The sequence below is a fragment of the Podarcis vaucheri genome (genome assembly GCF_965113315.1).
Source record: "Podarcis vaucheri genome assembly, chromosome: 7".
Taxonomy (NCBI): domain Eukaryota; kingdom Metazoa; phylum Chordata; class Lepidosauria; order Squamata; family Lacertidae; genus Podarcis; species Podarcis vaucheri.
The window spans coordinates 37,804,023-37,823,923 of record NC_138765.1 but is presented as its reverse complement, the minus strand read 5'-3'; the positions used below and the strand labels follow the sequence as shown (position 1 = coordinate 37,823,923).

At 48.7% G+C, this 19,901-nt stretch overlaps 1 protein-coding gene across 1 annotated transcript; it reads left to right on the top strand.

Annotated features, from left to right (window-relative positions):
* The first annotated feature begins 592 nt into the window (after positions 1–592).
* Positions 593–19,574, top strand: GNL2 (G protein nucleolar 2). The gene is made up of 16 exons (XM_082233243.1): positions 593–800; positions 2,253–2,337; positions 5,541–5,635; positions 5,852–5,991; positions 8,178–8,362; positions 8,728–8,794; positions 11,958–12,116; positions 12,551–12,664; positions 14,408–14,536; positions 14,876–14,980; positions 15,426–15,584; positions 16,226–16,333; positions 17,224–17,657; positions 18,200–18,279; positions 18,952–19,052; positions 19,413–19,574. Exons 1-16 carry the CDS (start codon positions 737–739, stop codon positions 19,557–19,559), a joined length of 2,172 nt encoding a protein of 723 aa, XP_082089369.1. The 5' UTR covers positions 593–736; the 3' UTR covers positions 19,560–19,574.
* Positions 19,575–19,901: the final 327 nt, after the last annotated feature.

Below are 19,901 nucleotides of genomic sequence, written 5' to 3'. Positions count from 1 at the left end.
ATTCCAAAATACGTTGAGCTGACTCTGCACAGAAGTCCACGGGGGTCTTAAGGGGGCACAGAGGAACTATGGCTTGCATCACGTTTGTTTCCCTGCCTTCGGCTTAGAATGATGGAAAGCGGAGCGGAGCTGCCTTGGGAGCTTCAGGGCAGAGACAGGATTTGAACCCAGATCTCCTCCTTCTCCTTCTAGTCCTGTATCCCCTGGCTCTTCTCCCCATAAAAGTGCCCATCACCCCCACCCATCCCGCCGCGACAATTCCCCACCGTGCTTGCAGGGGCTTATGGGAATTGGAGTCCAATCGAATTTTTACCTCCCGCCCCTTCCTCAAGCACTAACCACGTGCTAGGCAAGGAGGAAGTCCATTGGACGGACGGACCGGAGGGACTTACTCCTGAGTGGACAGAGGACAGAGGCGTGGCCGGAGCTGGCCCGCCCTGGAGAGTCACGCCGCTTTCATGCTTTACCGACGTCATCCAACGAGAGCTCCCCGCCGGTCACTTCCAGGAGCGGGAGTTTGTGTGTGGTAAGGGGAATCGTACCAAACCTTTCGCCGTGACGTCACGGCCAGCTTCGGAGCGGTGCTGGCGAAGGGCAGCGAACTGACAAGCTGCGCTTGTGCCCGAGTCACCGGCGGCGGAAGTGCGTCACCGCCTTTCCCGGAAGTTGCTGCTGAGTATCTTCCGGCCGACTGAACGTGGCCTGAGCTGCAGCAGGAACTGTCGCCGCCGCCGCGATGGTGAAGCCGGGATTCAAAGGCCGCGCCAGCATCAACCCCTCGCGGGCCAGCACCAACCCCGGTGAGCGAGTGGGGTGGGCGGGCAAGGGAAAGGAGGGAAGGTCGCCAGGTGGGGGGTAGCCCCTCCGGGCTGGATCCTGCGCTCTCCCCACGGGGTGCTGGGCCTCGGCGCTGGTCCGCAGCAGAGCTGCAGGTGAGGCCGCACTTGGAAGAATGCGTCATGATGCATATGAGGGCAAAAAAAGGAAAGAAGAAAAAAAGGTATTAATTTCTCCTGAACTGGCGGAAAGTGACCAGGAACCTCAGGGTCGTAGTGGCCCAGCACGATGAGGATGTCGAAAAAGGTAAATTCCATGCTAGGGATCGTTAGAAAAGGAATTGGAAATGAAGCCGCCAATCTCATAATGCCATTATGCAAAACTATGGTGCTACTTCACATTGAATACTGTGAGCAGTTCTGGTTGCTTCACCTCCGAAAAGATATTGTAGAACTGGAAAAGGTTCAAAGAAAGGGCAGCTAAAATGATCAAGAGGATGAAGCAGTTCCCCAAGAGGAAAGGTTGCAGTGCTTGGGACTTTAGGAAAGGTGAGTAAGAGGTGACATGATAGAAGTTAATAAAAGTATACATGGCCTGGAAAAGCGGATAGAGAAAAGGTTTTCTTCCTGTCTGATAACACTAGTGCTCATGGGCATCCAAAGAAGCTGAATGTTGGATAACTCGGGTCACTTAGAATGAAGTATTTATTGAAGCACGGAGTTAAACCCTGGAACTCGCACTCACAGGAGGCAGTGATGGCCACCAACTTGGATGGCTTTCAAAAAGGATTAGACAAATTAACGAAGAAGAGGGCTACCAATGACTACTAGCCAATATGTCTATGCTGTGCCTCCACAGTTGGAGGCAGCAATGCTTCTGAATGCCAATTGCTAGTATTCCACAGTAAGGAAGGTGCTCTTGTGCTTGAATCTTGCTTTTGGGTTTTGCATAGGCACCTGTATGGTTGGCTGCTGTGAGAAGAACAGGATTCTGGTCTAGCTGGAACCCTTTTGGCCTGATCCAGCAAGCTATTCTTATGGATCTTGACATAGCTGTTCAGGCCGTGTCTGAGCATTGCACTACCAGGTTTTATAGCATGGCCTTAACCAACCTGGTACCCTCAAGAGGTTGGGGCTACAACTCCCATCTGCCTCAGCTAGCTGAGGTGGGTGGGAGTTATAGCCTCAAACTTCTGGAAGGCACCAGGTGGGTGAAGCAGTACATTGAAAAGCTCTGTGGAGCCACTTAGGTCCATGATGACAGAAGATGGTAGCATAGATGTCACAGGGGGGAAATGTTTTTCCTTTAACAGTTCCTTTTCTTCATCTTTGGTTACTTGTGTCCACACAAGCTGACACAGGTTCCTTCATTTGTACAATTCCTCACTTACACTAGAACCGACCGATGGTTCTTTTAATTTTTGGTCACCATTTAGTCACCATGTCTTTCATTTTCTCTCTCCCTCATCACGTTAGATCGGCCAAATGGCGCTGGAGGCCACAACATGCGGGACCGGGCAACCATCCGGCGCCTCAACATGTACAGGCAGAAGGAACGCAGGTGAGGCTGTGTGTGTGTATGCCATGAACTGCAATAAACACAGTACTGGCTGGAGGGTTTCCTAGTGAGGGCATTGAGGTTCCTGAAATGACAAATTCGTGGAGAGGACCATAATGGCTATGCTCTGCTTCCACAGCTGGAGGCAGCAATACTTTTGAATACTAGTTGCTGGAGACCACAGGAGGAGAGAGTGGTCGTGCTCTGGTCCTGCTCATGGGTTTCCCATTTGTGGCATCTGTTTGGCCACTGTGAAACTAGTGTGCTGGACAGGAGGCCATTGGCCTGATCCACCAGGCTCTACATATGTTCTTGTGTAAAATGACATTTAAAGAGGACTTTTCCTGAGACCAGCAAATGTTTCACAATCATGTTTCATGAGGAAGCTTGATGCAGAAATTCATTTTAGTCAGTAAAAGGAAAGGGAGTCATTTATTAGTTGGTTCAGTTTACATCCTACACTTCATCAGTTCCATTGATCTCAGAGCAGGTTTTTTTAATGATAATTTATTTATTCATACCTCAGCCACATATCAACATGCTATAAAGCAGTGCTATTTTAACAAGATAAAGTAGAACAAATATCAATGCAGTGATAAGAATGCAGCAGAGCAGCACTAGTAGCTAGTGAAGTATTTGCTCAGCTCTCCCCTCTTACCAAAAGCCTGATTGAAAAAATGAGTTTTTAGAGTTTTGCGTCACATCTTCAAAGCAAATTCCATGGAGGTTTCTGGGAAAGAAAGGAAAAAAACTTGTTAGCAGCCACAGGAGGGAACAGTTTGGATTGGGTCTATGCAGGACGAAGGAAGTTCTAACCCTTTGCCCCTGTACAGTGGCCTAGATCCAAATCATCTTCTCTTGCCAGCTGCTATAACATGCATAAGGGAAAAAGTACAATCTTAAGCGCTTAAGGCCTTAAGTCTTTTTCTCCATTGTTAATAGAAGTTCTGGGTTGTGATAGAATTTTGATCAGGGCTGTGACATAGGGCAGAGTTAGGTTGCTTCCTGCCTTCGGCAGCATGGCCTGGTTCCAAATTGTCTCTTCCATGGGGTTGCTTTTTGGGTTACAAAGTATAAAAGCACAAAGCAAACGATGAAACAAAAAAAGTTAAATATTTACAACCAAGTCCTTCCCTAATTTTGAGAGAGCAATAGTGGTCACTCCAGAACAGTCTTTCCTTACTGCCATCTGTGGAAGCAAAAAGCCTGCCATTCCTCCAGTTCTCTTCTGGGTTGCAGCCCTGTGATTTTTTTCTGACTTTTTGATCAGAAATCCAATAAGCTAAAGCACAATTTGTTGGTGGACTGCCTCATTCCTGCTGGGATGACTGTTTTTTTTTTTTTGTGTGTGTGTGTGTGTTTTAAAAGGCTGCTCTAGGTAGATCCTTGTGTCCTCTTAAGCAAGAGCACATACATACTCAGGATAAAAGATTATAGATTTATTTAAAACTTCTATCAAGGAAAATATTCAGCATATGGACTTTCCCTGTAAGTTTACAACACCCATCAGTGCATCACAGGGATCTGTTGTTGCGGGAGGTTGGACTAGATCACTTTTTTTTACTTTCCAACTCTATGGTTATATGATTCCATGAAAAGAAGTTGTCTGCCCAATTGTTGGTCTGTTAGTTTTTCTTATTTAAATCCTGTAAGTAATAAATCTACCTCCTCTGTAAGTTGCTGAATAGCTGGAGACCCCCAATCTGTTTCTTCTTTTCTTAAACTAAAAATGAAAAGTGGTCCATTAGCATTAATAGTTATTCCCAGAATTTGCTTTAATTAGCATCCTTTTCATGTCACAGCAAGAGATTAGTAAGCAGAAGTGGTTGTGGGGCTCTCCTTCAAGCTAGTTACTGTGGTGTGTTTGTTTCTTGGGTCAGCTATTCACTGCTAAAAGGGCACTTCCCCCACCCCACTTAGTTGAGACACAACTTTTGCTACCCCACCTTTCCTTAATGCCATTCTTGCCTGCTCTTCCCTCAAGATCATGCTCCCATGCTTTTCTGCTTCTGAGCTGACCTTGAGAGCAACTAACCTATTATTGCCCATTCAAACACCTCAGCGCTTGGCAGGAAAGGGTTTCGTGCTGACTCAGCACTTCAGCAGAGGCCACATGACATGCAGGTCTTTCCCCCATCACTGAGACCCGGGAGCCACTGTTTTTGAAAGTCCTCCTTTCTCTGTAAGCTGATTCAGATACAGGTTCTTAATAAACAGGGCTCAAGACCCTCTTGCCATCCCCTCTGCTCCCTCGCCTGTTGCCCTGACACATGGGATTGGCAGACATGCATCACACCAGTGTTGCCGAGCAGAGTCACAGCTGCTTTGCTGGAAACCTAGATCTGGGTGAAGCTGCCCTTCTTCAGCTGCGAGGCTGAAGTCACTGCTGCCTCCTGTTTTCCTCAGACTTGGCGCCTGCTTCTGTACTGTCTGTAAACAAGTCGATTTCATGCCCCGTTGTGCAGCCGGCATGTGCTCTGTACCCCTGAGCAGGTGCTAAATGGAAGCAGCCTTGCTGTGTCTCCCCAAACATCTCTGCCTGTGAAAGGGGGCCAAGGGCAAAATGTGGAACCTCTTAGTGATGTGTTTTTCAGAGGCTCTGCTCCATTGCTTGGCGCGGCCTGTGGAAAAGTGTCAGCCTTGGGTAACAGGCATTCTTGCCCCCGCCTCGGTAACCCTCCTGCCCTCCCGCCTGACATGCAGCCAAGGAGCCCTTATTGCTTCCAGTTGTTCACCTGGAGCCGTACAATCAGCTCCCTTCTGCTCCGTCTTGTGTTTCGCTTGAGCGTTTGCCCTTTCCTTCAAGCCAAGGAGCAGGGGCAGGATGGAGGGACCAGCTTATTACTCCCCTGGGAGCCCTTATAGGTACGGTTTTGTTTCTGACAAGTACATTTTCTGCCGTCCTCCAATTCCAAACACATTTTACAATCTTAGCTGTGTTCGCCCTCTTAATACATCGGAATCTGCGAGTCGGCTGAGTGGTCCATCTAGCTCCTTATTGTCCACACTAATTGGCACCAGCTGATCAGAGTTCTTCCAGGGAAGGAATCTGGGACCTTTTGCATGCAAAGTGTGTCCTCCGCTCCTGAGCCTTTGGCTCCCTGTTTCCAATTCAGGGTTGGGGAAACGGAAGCTGAAAGGGACTAGCTTCCCTCAGACAGGCTCAAGCACAAGCCAGCTCTCCAGTGGCTGTTCTTTGTCTGCAGGAACAATCGTGGGAAAGTCATCCGGCCACTGCAGTACCAGTCCACGGTGGCACCCGGCACGGTGGCAAGAGTGGAGCCCAACATCAAATGGTTTGGTGAGATTGTTTTTGGCTATGCTGTGGCACAGGGTTTTTTAAGGATTTCTTCCTTGGGTGAAAGGCAGACGTGCAGGGACCCTAGTCAAAGAGCTGGGTTTGGATAAAGGCCACCTTGCACCTGCTCCTAAATAACTGCTTATTTCATCAAGCCCAAGGTGTGGGAGGCACCATATTGGGCCTGGGGTGCCCCCATTTATGGTTCTCTCAATGCAGGTAACACGAGGGTGATCAAGCAGTCGTCCCTCCAGAAGTTCCAGGAGGAGATGGAGACAGTGATGAAGGACCCCTACAGAGTTGTCATGAAGCAAACCAAGCTGCCACTCTCTCTTCTCCATGACCGAATTAAGCCTCATGTAAGTCCTCCTCTTACCACCTTGTGGTGGGGACTCTTCTCTCCCCACAGCATCCAGGGCCCCTATTTTGTTCTTTTCTTGGGTGTGGTTGTATGCATGCTGGACTCTGGGGAAGACCTCTGGGTTACATTTCCCACGCATTCGCAGAGAAAAGCATATTCCAGTAGGCGTAATTGCAGTAGGTGCAATTAAAGGCCTAGTGAAGGTGTGAACATTGACTTTGCAAAATAACTCCACATAAAGGTTATTCTCTAGTCCACCAGTGCACAGATGCCGACATGCCCAGAGAGGAGGGGGGCAGCCTTTGTTAGGCTTTGTTGCCTGAGTGTCCGTGTCCCTCCTCATCTTAGTCCATTCATGTAAACCATGTGTCATTTTGTGATTTGCACCTGCTGAATTGCTTGTCTCTGTAAACCCCCCTCTAGACCTTGCTCCCTTCCCGCAAAACTCCCCAGTGTCTGTGGGTTGCTTCTGAGTGAGTAGGAGCCGTCCTTTGGTTCCAAGCCTGATTGGCTGGAGGAGGGCTCTGTAGAATATGATTACGTTTGCAACTTATAGATGTAACCTGAGTTGCAGCGTGGCTGCTCGCCCTTTGCCAGGAGGTGCCCAACATGCAAGGACTCAGTAAACTTGGGGGGGGGGGTGTTTCTTGACCCATCTATTCCAGCACCGTGTTCTTATACTGGCCTCCCAGTTGCCCATAGAGGAAAGCTACAGGAACCCTCTCCCCTCCTGTGCCTTAATAATAATAATAATAATAATAATAATAATAATAATAATAATAAATTTTATTTATACCCTGCTCTTTCCGGCCAGAGCCAGGCTCAGGGCTGCTAACACCAATAAAATTACAGTAAAATCATAATAGGGGAAAAAAATACCAATTTAAAACACAGGTTAAAATGCATTTTAAAATGCAGTCTCATTTTAAAAGTAGCCCATAGATCAAAACCATAAGGGGAGGGAAAACATAAGGGTCAGACTGAGTCCAAACCAAAGGCCAGGCGGACCAGCTCTGTCTTGCAGGCCCTGAGGAAAGATGTCAGGTCCCGCAGGGCCCTAGTCTCTTGTGACAGAGTCTGGTCCACCAAGTCGGGGCCAGTTCTGAAAAGGCCCTGGCCCTAGTTGTGACCAATTTAACCACCTTGCAACCTGGGACCTCCAAAATGTTGTCATTTGTGGACCTTAAGGTCCTCTGCGGGGCATACCAGGAGAGTCGGTTCCGTAGGTATGTGGATCCTAGGCCGCATAGGGCTTTAAATGCAACTGGCATTTGGAAGCATTGCTTCCTTGAACTGTGGAGGCAGACCAAAGCCATCATGGCTAGTAGCCCCCAATTGCCCTCCTCCTCCATGCATTTGTCTAATCTTCTTTTAAAGCCCTCCAAGTTGGAGGCCATTGCTGCCCTCTGTTGCATGCCAGGTGTGTTCATGTGGAACATGTATGCGGTCTGTGGTGTTTCTCTGGTAGCCAGATGTGCCAATTCCCAACTCCGGGCCATTGCCCAGGCCTGGCACTGAAGAGGAGGCCGCTTGGCTCTGTCCTCTGGCTTCTTAGGTCCGCCCCACAGCCGGTGCCTTTCATCTCAAGCCCAACATTCCCTCTGCTCTGGCCCACGAGCCGGGCTCTTTCTTCTACGCATACTGAGCTCTCGCAGGACAATTTTGTTTTCTCACGAGTTTCCATGTGTCTCCAATAAAAGGAAAACATCCTAAATTAAGAAAAGAGTTCTGTGTAACTTGAGTGCACATCACTTAAACGAGCAAGCCTTGCTCTCTGTAGGAGACTCGCTTCCAAGAAAAGGGCTGGCCCTTGCAGCTGGACTTTGAAAGAACAAAGCAAAATGGGAGGCAGATTCTCCCTGACAAATCTGGGCCGTGGCTGGATCTGGAGCCCTCTTCGATGGAACTGAGCAGAGAGAGCAGAGGGATTTGCACCCTTGTAGCTTTAATTGCGTTGGACTGAGCGAATGGTAATCTTAATAATAAGAGAAACGGAGCAGCTCTTTCTGGCAAGCCCCAGGGCTGTGGCTCAGGTCTGCTGGGCTGCTGCTCTCAGAAAAAAACCCAAACAACAACAGAACAGGGGCAGTACGTTGTCCAAATCAGTTTAACTTGGGTGTCTTGTTCTGAGCCAGGGCAAATGAGGTGTGACTTCTCCCTCCCCCCCCCCCCCCCGCCTTTCAGAATTCCAAAGTCCACATTCTCGACACAGAAACGTTTGAAACTACATTTGGCCCCAAAGCACAAAGGAAGCGGCCCAACCTCTCGGCAAGTGATGTGCAGTCCCTGGTGGAAAACGCCACAGCTGGAGCCAGCAGCTATGACCAAGACAAGGACAGGGATCGGGTGACAGAAGATACTGGAGTGAGGTGAGCCCCTGGAGCATCCTCCTAGGGAAGGGGATCCCTCTCCCGTCTCTTTTTCTTTCTCTCCTCCCCTCCCCTCAAGGGCCCCGTTGGCTGAGTTAGCAAGACAGGAATTGGAGCTTTTTACCCTGAGTCAAAGGCAGGGCTAACTGGTTTTTTTCCTTTCTCATGGACTGGGCTGGATCACTCCCTCAGAACAGGCTAGCTGAGAGCCTGTGTGGTTTAGTGGTTACAGCATCAGACTAAGACCTGAGAGACCAGGGTTCAGATCCCCATTCATCTCACTGGGTGTCCTTGGGCCAGTCACAGCCTCTCAGCCTAACCTACCTCACATGCTTGTTACGACACCTTCAACTGCTTCTTTGCAGGGAGGAGGCGCGAGAGGAGATCTACAAGAAGGGGCAGTCCAAGCGCATCTGGGGAGAACTGTACAAGGTAGGCTCTGTGGAACTGTGGGAAGGAGGGCAGTTCCCATCTCTCAGCCGGAACGTGACCCAATAGGTCCCTTCAGTTGCTCTCCATCCATTTGCTTCTGGGAAGGGCCTTGCAGAGGTAATCCCTGCTGTGATGTTCTGTGTGCTGCTTCCTTCCTTATGACTTCAGGCTTATACAGGGGAGGCGTGATGACAGTGAGGCGTAGCGGTTTCAGTCTAGGGCCCGGGAGACCAGAGCTCAAATCCCTACTTGGCCATGAAGCTTGGCCTGCCTCACCCCCACCACAGGGCTGCTGTGGGGATAAAATGAGAAGGAGAACTATGTTTGTCACCTTGAGCTCCTTGGAGGAAGGGGGATATAAAAGCAGTTAATCAATCAATAGCAACAGCAGCTCTGGGTCCCAGCTCAGCTCACTGAGGCCCTCTGACCTCTCCTTTAAACTGCTGCTGCTGCATTTTCCTTATCTCTGCTGTGTCCAGAGTTCTGTGTTCATAGCAGCACTCAGCCCACTTCCCTTAGCTTACACATGCACTTGTTTTTGTGTGTATGAGAGAGGTTTTCAGACAACCTCTTTGTTCAGAAGTCTTTGGTAATGTAAAACAGCCAGAGCAGAACTGCTGTCCCCCATTCCACTAACCTCTGAACGCAGCATGGTGAATTTCAGCAGTTTGAGTGTGGGAGCTGGACCTCTTTGCAATAGATGCTCTTGTGTTTTCTGCAAGCTAAGCTGGTCCTGATCCTGGAGCCTGGTCTTTCCCCCTTTCCATGCTGGACTTGCAAAAGTAGGCAGTCTGAATTAGTTTCCCTTACGTGTTCTTTCCTGTTTGGAAGAGTACGAGGGCTGCCGAAGGTAGCTAGACTGTGGGGCCTGATGGTGGCCTGAGCCAGTCTGTGGCGGTGGGTCTGGGTTGCTGATAGGACTGTGCAATAAATAAGTGTTTAAACAAGGCAGGCAATAGGCTTCCCAGGGGGCACCTCAGCTGAACTTGTACAGATAATTTGCAGGCAGTGTCTCACTCTTTCAGATCCACTGGTATCTTTCCACTTAAAAAAAGGTAAGAGTACCTCTGACCATTAGGTCCAGTCGCGGACGACTCTGGGCTTGTGGCGCTCATCTCGCTTTACTGTCTGAGGGAGCCGGTGTTTGTCCAGAGACAGCTTCCAGGTCATGTGGTCAGCATGACTAAGCTGCTTCTGGCGAACCAGAGCAGCTCATGGAAACACTGTTTACCTTCCCACCGGAGCAGTGCCTAATTATCTACTTGCACTTGACGTGCTTTCGAACTGCTAGGTTGGCAGGAGCAGGGACTGAGCAACGGGAGCTCCCCCTGTTGCGGGGATTTGAACCGCCAACCTTCTGATCAGCAAGCTCTAGGCTCTGTGGTTTAGACCACAGTGCCACCCACGTCCCTATCTTTCCACTTAGAGCTCAGCTAGTTATGCAGAGCCTGCTAACAATCCAGGAGCAACACCCCTCCCTCCCACCACAATCAAAGATCCAGCATAAACAAAGAACTAGGAAGGCTTCTTTCTTCACTCACACTCACCCCCACCATGAAAAAGAGAGGACAGAAAATCAATTAATGTTAGAATGATGTTGGATAGAAATTAAGTGGTTTTTAGCGGTAATACTATAAGAGAATATGAAAAATGGATTACTAATAAGTAAAAATTTAATGTTACAATATTTTAAGATTAAAGACTAGGATAAATAAAGAGGGGAAGGATTTGCTGAACTAACCAATTGAATTGGAATACAAAAAAGGGAGGCATGAGGAGGTCCGGGAAACAAGCTAATGAAAAATAAGTAATGGAAAGATTGAGTTGTTTTTAACTGTTTTTTATTTTGTATTTTTCTTTCTTTTTTTCTTTTTTCATTTTGTAATATCTTGAAAATTTTAATAAATATCTTCTAAAAAAGAAAAAAGAGGACAGAGTTTTTAATTTTTATTTTCTGGTGGTGTTTATGTTGTTGGTTCCTCCTAAATAGCTTTCCTCCATATTAAAAAGGATGGTTTTTAAAAAAATATTTAAAGGAGACTATCTTTTTGCTTGCTTGCCCTCCCTCCCTCTGATAACAAAACAGGAGAGATTGGTGGGGTGGGGGCTTTTGGGGGAGCCCTGTGGGAGGGGGAATGGAAGGGAGAATAATTAGCTGGCTGCCTTATGCTGAAATGGGAGGTTGGGTACTATGTGAGAATGATGGAGGAGGGTGTTTTTCAGTAAGGAGTGCAAGCAAATACAGTGGTACCTCGGGTTACAGACACTTCAGGGTACAGACTCCACTAACCTAGAAATAGTACCTCGGGTTAAGAACTTTGCTTCAGGATGAGAACAGAAATTGCGCAGCAGTGGTGCGGCGGCAGTGGGAGGCCCCATTAGCTAAAGTGGTGCTTCAGGTTAAGAACAGTTTCAGGTTAAGAACGGACCTCCGGAACAAATTAAGTTCTTAACCCGAGGTACCACTGTATGTTTCTACTCACAAGCAAGTCCTACTGAATTCAACAGGGCTTACTCCCAGGTAAGTGGAAATAAGCTTAGTTGAACTCTGGGGTTTATGCATGCATAGATTCCGCTTAGTCCTTTGAGTGGGGAAGCAGACGTAACTTGACTAGTAAATCACTTAGGCTACTCTTAAATTGGTGTTCCGTGTGCTGTGCTGGCTCGCCAGATGCAGCTTGTCACGCTGGCCACGTGACCCGGAAGTGTCTGCGGACAGCGCTGGCTCCCGGCCTCTAGAGTGAGATGAGCGTACAACCCTAGAGTCTGTCAAGACTGGCCCATACAGGCAGGGGTACCTTTACCTTTTTACTCTTAAATTAGTTGAAAATAGATTGAATATATTATATGGGAGTTCATTTAACATTTTTATTAAATCTACTACTTCCTTACATTTTAAGGCCCTCTGCTGTCACAGGGAACCACAGCCCACCCTCTGCCACTGCATGGAGGTATGGGAGACCCTCTGCTGCTGAAGGGAGGCCCAGCAAGGCCCTCCAACACTGCAGGTGTATATTGTGATATGTCAAGATATCGTGATGTTTAGCTGGTGATATATCATGATGTTTAAAACCAGATATTGCCTAGCCTTAGTCGCTGAGATTCTGTGGAAAGTTTCCTTCTAGTCTAATGTGTGTCCCTTGCCCTCTCTGTGCCCTTCCAGGTCATTGATTCATCAGATGTCGTTGTGCAAGTGCTGGATGCCAGAGACCCCTTGGGAACCCGCTCCCCCCACGTGGAGACTTACCTGAAGAAGGAGAAGCCCTGGAAGCACCTAATTTTTGTCTTGAACAAGTGTGACCTTGTGCCCACATGGGCCACGGTGAGTCTCGTGAAGGAGGGGTGCTTGCTGGCAGAGCCAGGAAGGAAGGCTGCCCTTTGATGGCTTCCTGCCAAATTCCCCTGGAAATGGCCTTGTCAACCCCAGAAGCTGCTAGGTCTGAAACAGTTCCTTGGAGTGGAGCAAAGGGTTAGGCCACAGCTCCCCTGGGTGGGGGCTCATCGGCAGGGAAACCAATTTTGGAAGTGGGATTTGGATTTTGGAAGTGGGATTTGAACATTTCCAAAGTGCTAGACCTGCAGAGCAGGCTTTTCGTGTCTGGGAGTCTTTCGCTATGATCCCTGCGTAGCAGGGCTGTTGGACTAGTTGACCCTTTGGGTCCCTTCCTACTCTGCACTTCCATGGTTCTGTGATTCTATGAGTAGCTGTGCCTCGTGAAGTGGGATGCTGAATGGCACACTCTTCCCTTCTCCTAGAAACGCTGGGTGGCTATTCTCTCCCAGGAGTACCCAACTTTGGCCTTTCACGCCAGCCTCACAAACCCCTTCGGAAAAGGGGCCTTCATTCAACTCTTGAGACAGTTTGGAAAGGTAAGGCACATCTTTGTTTCAAAGGTGCATTGTAGTGGCGTGCAGTCACTAAGACTAGGCTTGTCCCCTAAATGTTCCCCTGGTGCCTCTTTCCCAAAGCCCGGAAAGCTTCTGCCTGGCTTAGGGAGGGAGGTGCGAGGCTCCAATGGGTCCAAGATCCATCCTGCCATCTTCCCAAAGCCCATTGGTTTTTGAAAGGAGGCTGGAGGGCTCCATCATCCTGTCAGAGCCCTGGTACCTCTTTTGCAAAGCCCGGGAATTTTCTGACTGGCTTAGGGAGGGAGGCACGATGCTCACGTGCATGACATCAGGACATCACAATGTCACATGCGTGACATTGCCGCCACCCCCATCTCCCTTGCAAGCTTGCGCCTCTGGCCCTAACTGTTCCCCTATGAAAAATTTCACTGCACGCCACTGGTGCATTGTCGGTGAAGAGCCTTGCATTTTTGGGGGGGTGGGGGTGGGGTTGCTGAGATGCAGTCCTCGGCAGGAGATACAGTTTCAGAAATCCCCATGGGGTTGGCGGGGGGCTTGGTTTCTGCTGTGCTAGGAAGTCTGATTTCCTGGGAGCGTCCTCCCTCCCCCCAAGAGGAAGCCATCAAGTTTCACATGAGAGATGCCAGCAGGTACCATCTTCTGTTGTTGGGGACTGCACTGCATAGGTATGGCGGCGGCAGCTGCTGGTGGGACAAGTAGATTACTTGAACTGCTAGGCTAGCAGATGACTGTAGGTGTTTGTGTGTGCCCATTGTCATTGAGAACCTCTTTCCCTCGGCCTGAAAGCCCAGAAACCTCTGTTCTTGCACACTTGCACTGGAGCAAGCTTATTTTCTGCTGCTCCAGAGGGTAGACCTGAATTAGTGAATTCAAACGAACAAGGAAGGAGGTTCCAGTGAAACATGAGGAAGAACTTTCTGGTGGTAAGAGCTGCTTGACAGCGGAACAGGAAGTTGTGGACTCCTTTTCCTTGGAGGTTTTTGAACAGAGGTTGGATTCATTAGCTGTGTTTCCTGCATTGCAGGGATTGAACTAGATGACCCTTGGGGTCCCTTCCAACTCTATAGTTCTGTGATTCTATGCTAGTTCCGTACTGACAGCCGCCCCTTCTCTCAGTGACTAGACAAGCAGTGATGCCCCAAAGAACCTGATGTGCTGCTTTTCTGCCGGAAGAGAGCGGCGGCAGCAGCAAAGGAGGTGGCAGCTGTTTGGCCTCCCTCCTTGCTCTTCTCCAGAGTAAACTGGGGGAGGGGCATAGCTCAGTGTGCAGAAGGTCACTGGCATCTCCAGGAAAGGCTGGGGGAGGCTTCTTCTCTGAAACCCTGGAGAACTATTGCATCCGCTTAGTGTAGAGGATGCTGATTCTGTTCAGGGCAGTTTCCGTTCTTCTTTGGTGAAGTTAAGGATTGCTGTGTCCTCTAAGAGAAAGAGGTCTATTGATGGCTACTAGCCACAATGGATAGGCTCTGCCCCTACAATTAGAGGCAGCAAAGCTTCTGAATACTGGTTGCTAGAAACCACAGGACGGAAGAGCACTCTTGTGCTCGAATCCTGCTTGCAGGTTTCCCTTGGAGACACCTGGTTTAGAGCAGGATGCTGGATTAGATGGGCCACTGGCTTGATCATACAGCAGCTGTCCCCAATAGCTGATTCAGAAAACCAGCACCCCTCTCCAGTTGGACGTCTCCTGTTTGAGGAGGCCCAGTGGATGCTATGCCCACACACGTCCTTCTCTCCCAACAGCTGCATGTGGACAAGAAGCAGATCAGTGTGGGCTTCATTGGCTACCCCAATGTGGGAAAGAGCTCTGTGATCAACACACTCCGTTCCAAGAAGGTCTGCAATGTGGCTCCCATTGCTGGCGAGACAAAGGCAAGTGGCCTTCTTCATCATCCCCAAAAAGTGGGGGGTGGGGGCTCATGTTTAATCTCCAGTAGGCAAAGGCGAGGGCGAGTTGCTAAAGGTGGCTCTCCCCCTCCTCCTTCAATCAATCCCTACTGTCATCAAGGAGGAAATGCTGCCTCTTAATCTCCAGGGAGCAACCCCTGAAGGTGTTTGACTCTCCTTCCCCCAGCAGTGCTGAGGTGGGAGAGAGAGGGAGAGCACATTAATTAATCTCTGCTGAGCAGCCCCAGTTTAAAGTAGCTGCTACCACATTCATTTTCAGGTGAATAAGGAGGGCCAAGTTGATGCCATTCTTTCACCCCACAGGTGTGGCAGTACATCACCTTGATGCGCCGCATCTTCCTCATTGACTGCCCAGGTGTGGTGTACCCCTCCGGTGACACAGAGACGGACATTGTGCTGAAGGGAGTGGTGAGTAGTGGAAGGGACAAGCGTTGAAAGGAGCAGGTGCTTCTCTCCTAGCCCAGCCATGGTCTATTATTTATTTCTCTGAATTTATATCCCACCTTTTTCTCTAAGGAGCTTTCACCTGCCTCATTTTATTCCTACAACAACCCTGTGAGAGGCAGTGACTGGCCATCAAGGTCACCCAAGGTCCTAGTGCAACACTACAGTACTCTGACTCTCCATATTTGTTGTCTACCATATTTCACTATCAAAAAGGTGCTGAGGATTAGGATACTTGAATTGTCTTTGCAGAGGCTTCCTGGCTCCTCAACATCTGGCAGAGGGGACACACAAGCCCATCAGAACCCCTGCCTTTGCTCGTTGGAGCCACCCTGCATCGTTCTCACTGCTGCAGCTGTGCCCCAAATGCCCCAATGCCGTGGTAATGAGCTGCTTTTCTTATCTCCAGGTTCAAGTGGAAAAAATCAAGTGCCCGGAAGACCACATCGCTGCCGTGCTAGAAAGGGCCAAGCCAGAATACATCAGCAAGACGTACAAAGTGGACTTCTGGGAGAATGCAGAGGACTTCCTTGAGAAGCTGGCCTTTCAGATGGGGAAGCTGCTCAAGGTGAAGGAGGAGAGCTTGCCTTTCCTTCCTGGGGATTGTGGGTGGAGGGTTATATAGCCAGGCTGTCATGGAAGAAGTCACTTGCTTGGGCTAGCTAGCTGCTGAACTGCACTTTGATTTGTAGCTCAGTGGCAAAGCATCTGTCTTGCAAGAAGGTCCCAGGTTCAATCCCCAATGGAATCTCCCAAGTAGGCCTCTCTCAAACCCCGGAGAGCTGTTGCTAGTCAGTGTAGACAGTACCGAGCTAGATAGAATGAATATAAGGCTAGGTTCCTGTGATTAATAGGCCAGGAATATATGTACTTTGGAAGCAATGTCAATAATAGGAAAGTGTTTCATCAGAGGAAGAATGAGAAGATCAAGCAGGCACTCTTTGGTGACTTGTCTCGTTCCAGGAATCAATCCATCCAAGTGACAGGTGATGGCTACATGGGGAAAGGTATGCTTGTGGGGTTCTAGAGAAAATGGGGTATCAATCTATCCCTCATAAGTATCCCCACCTTCTTGATTTAGTCATAACCTGCCTTGTGATCTCAGTAATGAGACTCCACTTTTCCTTTTAGAGAATTTGAGCAGAGGCCCCTTTTTCACAAATGTCTATGCTTTGTGTGTCTGAAAAAACTGTCCCACTGCCGTTTCAGGGAGGAGAGCCTGATGTGAGCACAGTGAGCAAAATGGTGCTGAATGACTGGCAGAGAGGCCGCATTCCTTTCTTTGTGAAGCCCCCAAATATGGAGCAGGGCTCCCAGGTAAGAGCTGCATGTTTAAGGTGGGTGAGCAAAGGTGCCATCTGATTTCTCAGTCCCAGTGCGGTCGCGGCTGGAATTCTTTGGAAAACAGAAAAGATGGGATATAAATCCTCCAAAAAAAAAAATTGATTTTGAACAACATGTAACGTAAACTGGTGAGCAATATCTAAGCAAGTGGAGCAGAATTGATTTTGCCTGGTCCTCATTTGGATGGCAAGCAACTCTTGGACTAATAAATCACCCTTGTCCATCAGCCGTGGCAGAAAACAGGATGATCTTACTGGCCAAGTGATTTTACTCAAAAGGGGGGCAGGGGCAAAACATTCCCATCTGCCCTCATGGGAAAAAGGACAGGACAAATGAAAATGAGACAGCACTTAAGACCAGGCTAGTCCCACTGTTTCAGTGTTTTGGGGAGTCCTACATCAAATACCTTACACTTCTAAAATCACAGTAGAAGGTGATGCTTTCTTTAATTCTAACAGAAGTCACTGCTGTTTTGTTTACTAGTAGTTCTTTGCTGCAAACCAAAACCATGGAGAAAATCAGGAGTCCTCCCCCACCACCCCAAAATAAAATAAATTCAGGCGATTTTTGCAAATATAAAGAGATGGTTTCTAAAAGGAGCTTTGGGTCAAGCCAAAAACTCTAATCTGGAATCCCTGGCCCTTAATCCTAGAGCTGTAGGGGAAGGAGCACTTGGTACATGTTTAAAGTGGAAGGGAAATCTGCATTTTGATCAGTTTTTGAAGCTGGACCCTGCTGAGGTGCAATTACAGACCCAGCAGTGGGAAGTAAGATGTTCTGGAGTGGAACTGACACATTGGCATATGGGTGTGGGTTTTGGTAATTGTGGCTCCCAGAGATGCTTCCTTCCCTTCATCTTCCAGCCCACAGGTGCTGCTTTGGAAGTGCCCGCAGCTGCCAGTCTGAGCGAGAGCCCTGGGGAGAGCCTTGTTGTGACGGAGACAGCCGCAGCAGAGCCCAGGGGCGAGGAGGGCCCCCCACAGGAAACGAAATGGCCCTTGTCCCATGTGCGGCAGAACTTTGGGAAGCTCCACGTGGCCCCTCAGTTCTTGAAGGAGGACCTGATCCCCGTGGATGTGCTTGATGTTGATGGGACGGACAGTGATCCAGAAGAGGAGGAGGAAGAAGATGGGGAGGAGGAAGGGCACTCCCAGCTTGGCAAGACAGAGAACAGGCCCTCCGGCAAGGAAAGCACCAGGCAGGACCCAAAGGCAGTGCTGAAATCCCTGGATGAGAAGATTGCCAAGTACAAGAAATTCTTGGACAAGGCCAAGGCCAAGAGGTTCTCGGCAATAAGGTAGTGGCTTTTGCGCTGTCCCTGGGAGTGGGATGGAGCTTGGTTGAGCTTGATAGTTACATGGGTGTAAAAGTCCGAAAAGTGGAGGCTAAGCTTCTGTCCAGCCATTATGTTGCCTTTCTGACCCAGCGGCAGCTGAGGCAATCCAGCTGGCCACAACATGCCATGAGCAGAGATTAGATGACTTGGCCCAGCCACATACTGCAGAGGAAGGCTTTTGCTGTCCCAGGCATTGCTTGCCCCCCCTCCCCCCGGCCTTGACTTTGGGAGGTGGTCTTGCTCCATCAGCGAGTACTCTTCTGGGGACAAAATTGAATTTGCGACAAGGCTAGTGTGCTCTTGTGCCACAACCTTCAGTGTCTCTCTCTCCCAGAGTATGTGATGTGTGCGACTCCTGCAGAGGTGGATGGTATTGCTAAATTGTGACTGTCGCAGATGGTATGCCTGCTTAGATGGCAAGGTCTCTGTGTGTGTGTGTGTCAGAATGCCAGCTGTGTGCAGGTTTTTGCAAGGGCCTAAATGCCCACCTCCTTGCCTTGCAGAATTCCCAAAGGACTGAGTGAAAAAGTCTTTGCAAAATCACAGTTGGACTCTGGTGCAGTTGAAAGTGATGAAGCTGCAGGTAGGTTGGCATTATGACAGCACTGGGAGGTCTCCCTCTGAGAGCTCACCCACAAGAGGCCCGTCCTGCCTGTAATCCCATGGTGAGAGGGGATGGCCTGCTCCCGGCTGTCCTTGGCTGTGCTCCTTCCACTACGCAGTCCTGAGTGACTGGGAAACACAATTGAAAGCTCTACATCAAGGGAGGGGTCAATTATTAATAAGAATATTATTTATTACATTTATATACCGCCCTTCTTCCAAGGATCACAGAGCGCTTTACAGTATAAAGGCAAACAACAAACAAAACAATACCCACCAACTTCCATTTAATAAGGCCATAAATTGTTTCTTTAGTCAAAGGCTTGGGAGAAGAGGAATGTTTTAACCAGGCGACCAAAGATCTATAATGAAGGCGCTAGGCGAGTCTCCCCAGGAAGAGCATTCCTCAGATGGGAAGCCACAGCAGAAAAGTTCCATTCTTGTGTTGCCACCCTCTGGACCTCTTATATTCTATGGATTGGGCTGTCATCGGCCTAAGTAGTTGCAGGAAGGCCTTACGTCTTTGGGAACCCCTAGCCACTCATCACCCTGCAGTGCTTGGCAGTTTGGAAAAGCTCCAGCCATCGGCCTGAGCAGAACCACAAGTTTCTGGAGCATTTTGCCTCACACATTCTTGAAATGCTGCTTTTAGGGAGCCCGAGGAAAGCTGAGAAAAGAGGACGGCAAGAGGATGGTGAACAGGACCAGGGTGCCTGTCCGGTGAAGGTTTGCAAGAAACAGAGTTCCAAAGAGGTAGGTGCCAACAGTATCTTTCTGCAGCTCCCACAGTTTCAGGGCAAGGGGGGCTTTTGCAGCTTATGCACAAAAATTTGTACGGCATGTTACGTGGAAGGGAAAATATTCACATTTGTAAACCCACCTTTTGTTCCTTTTAAATAACAATGAATTTGCCCATTCATTTGCACATGGCAAAATGACATGGGCTGTGGCAGCAGTGATGCTTTCCTTTGACTGACTAAAGTGGGTAGGGGTCAGGGCATGTTCCCTCTTCCACAGTCTCCTGTGTCCCCACTGCATCTGATGGGTGAGATTGTCCAATTAAAAACAAATTGCCAAAGAGAGTAGCACAAACTTTCTTTGCTTCTTTCACAGAGGAGAAGAGCAGAGCGACAGCAGCATTCAAAGAAAGTCGGTGTCCGATACTATGACACACATAATGTCAAAAACAAAAACAGGAACAAGAAGAAACCCAACTCAGCAGGACAGAAATCAAAAACTAAGAGAAATAAACACAAGTAATAGTTTTCTGATCTAGATGCCTTTCTGTCCAGTTTTCTGACTGAAAATAGGGATTCAGCTTTAGCCCGCATGTTGCGCCTATGCAGTATTCCTGTGCTCTCAAATTATAGGTTCTCTAATGTTAAGGGATATGTTTCCTGTGTGTTTTTGGCAGATGGAGAAATTTTTATATAGAACCTTGAACTTGCAGATGCTTCTGTAATTGGAGCTACAAATCATTGATAGAGCACATACCTGCATGTAAATAAATAAACCTGCCATAAAAGGAGATGGGATCAGTTAGCTCTGCTTCAGTGGGAAGACTTTGACCCTTGTTAAACCTCTGGCTAGGAAATTAAGAAA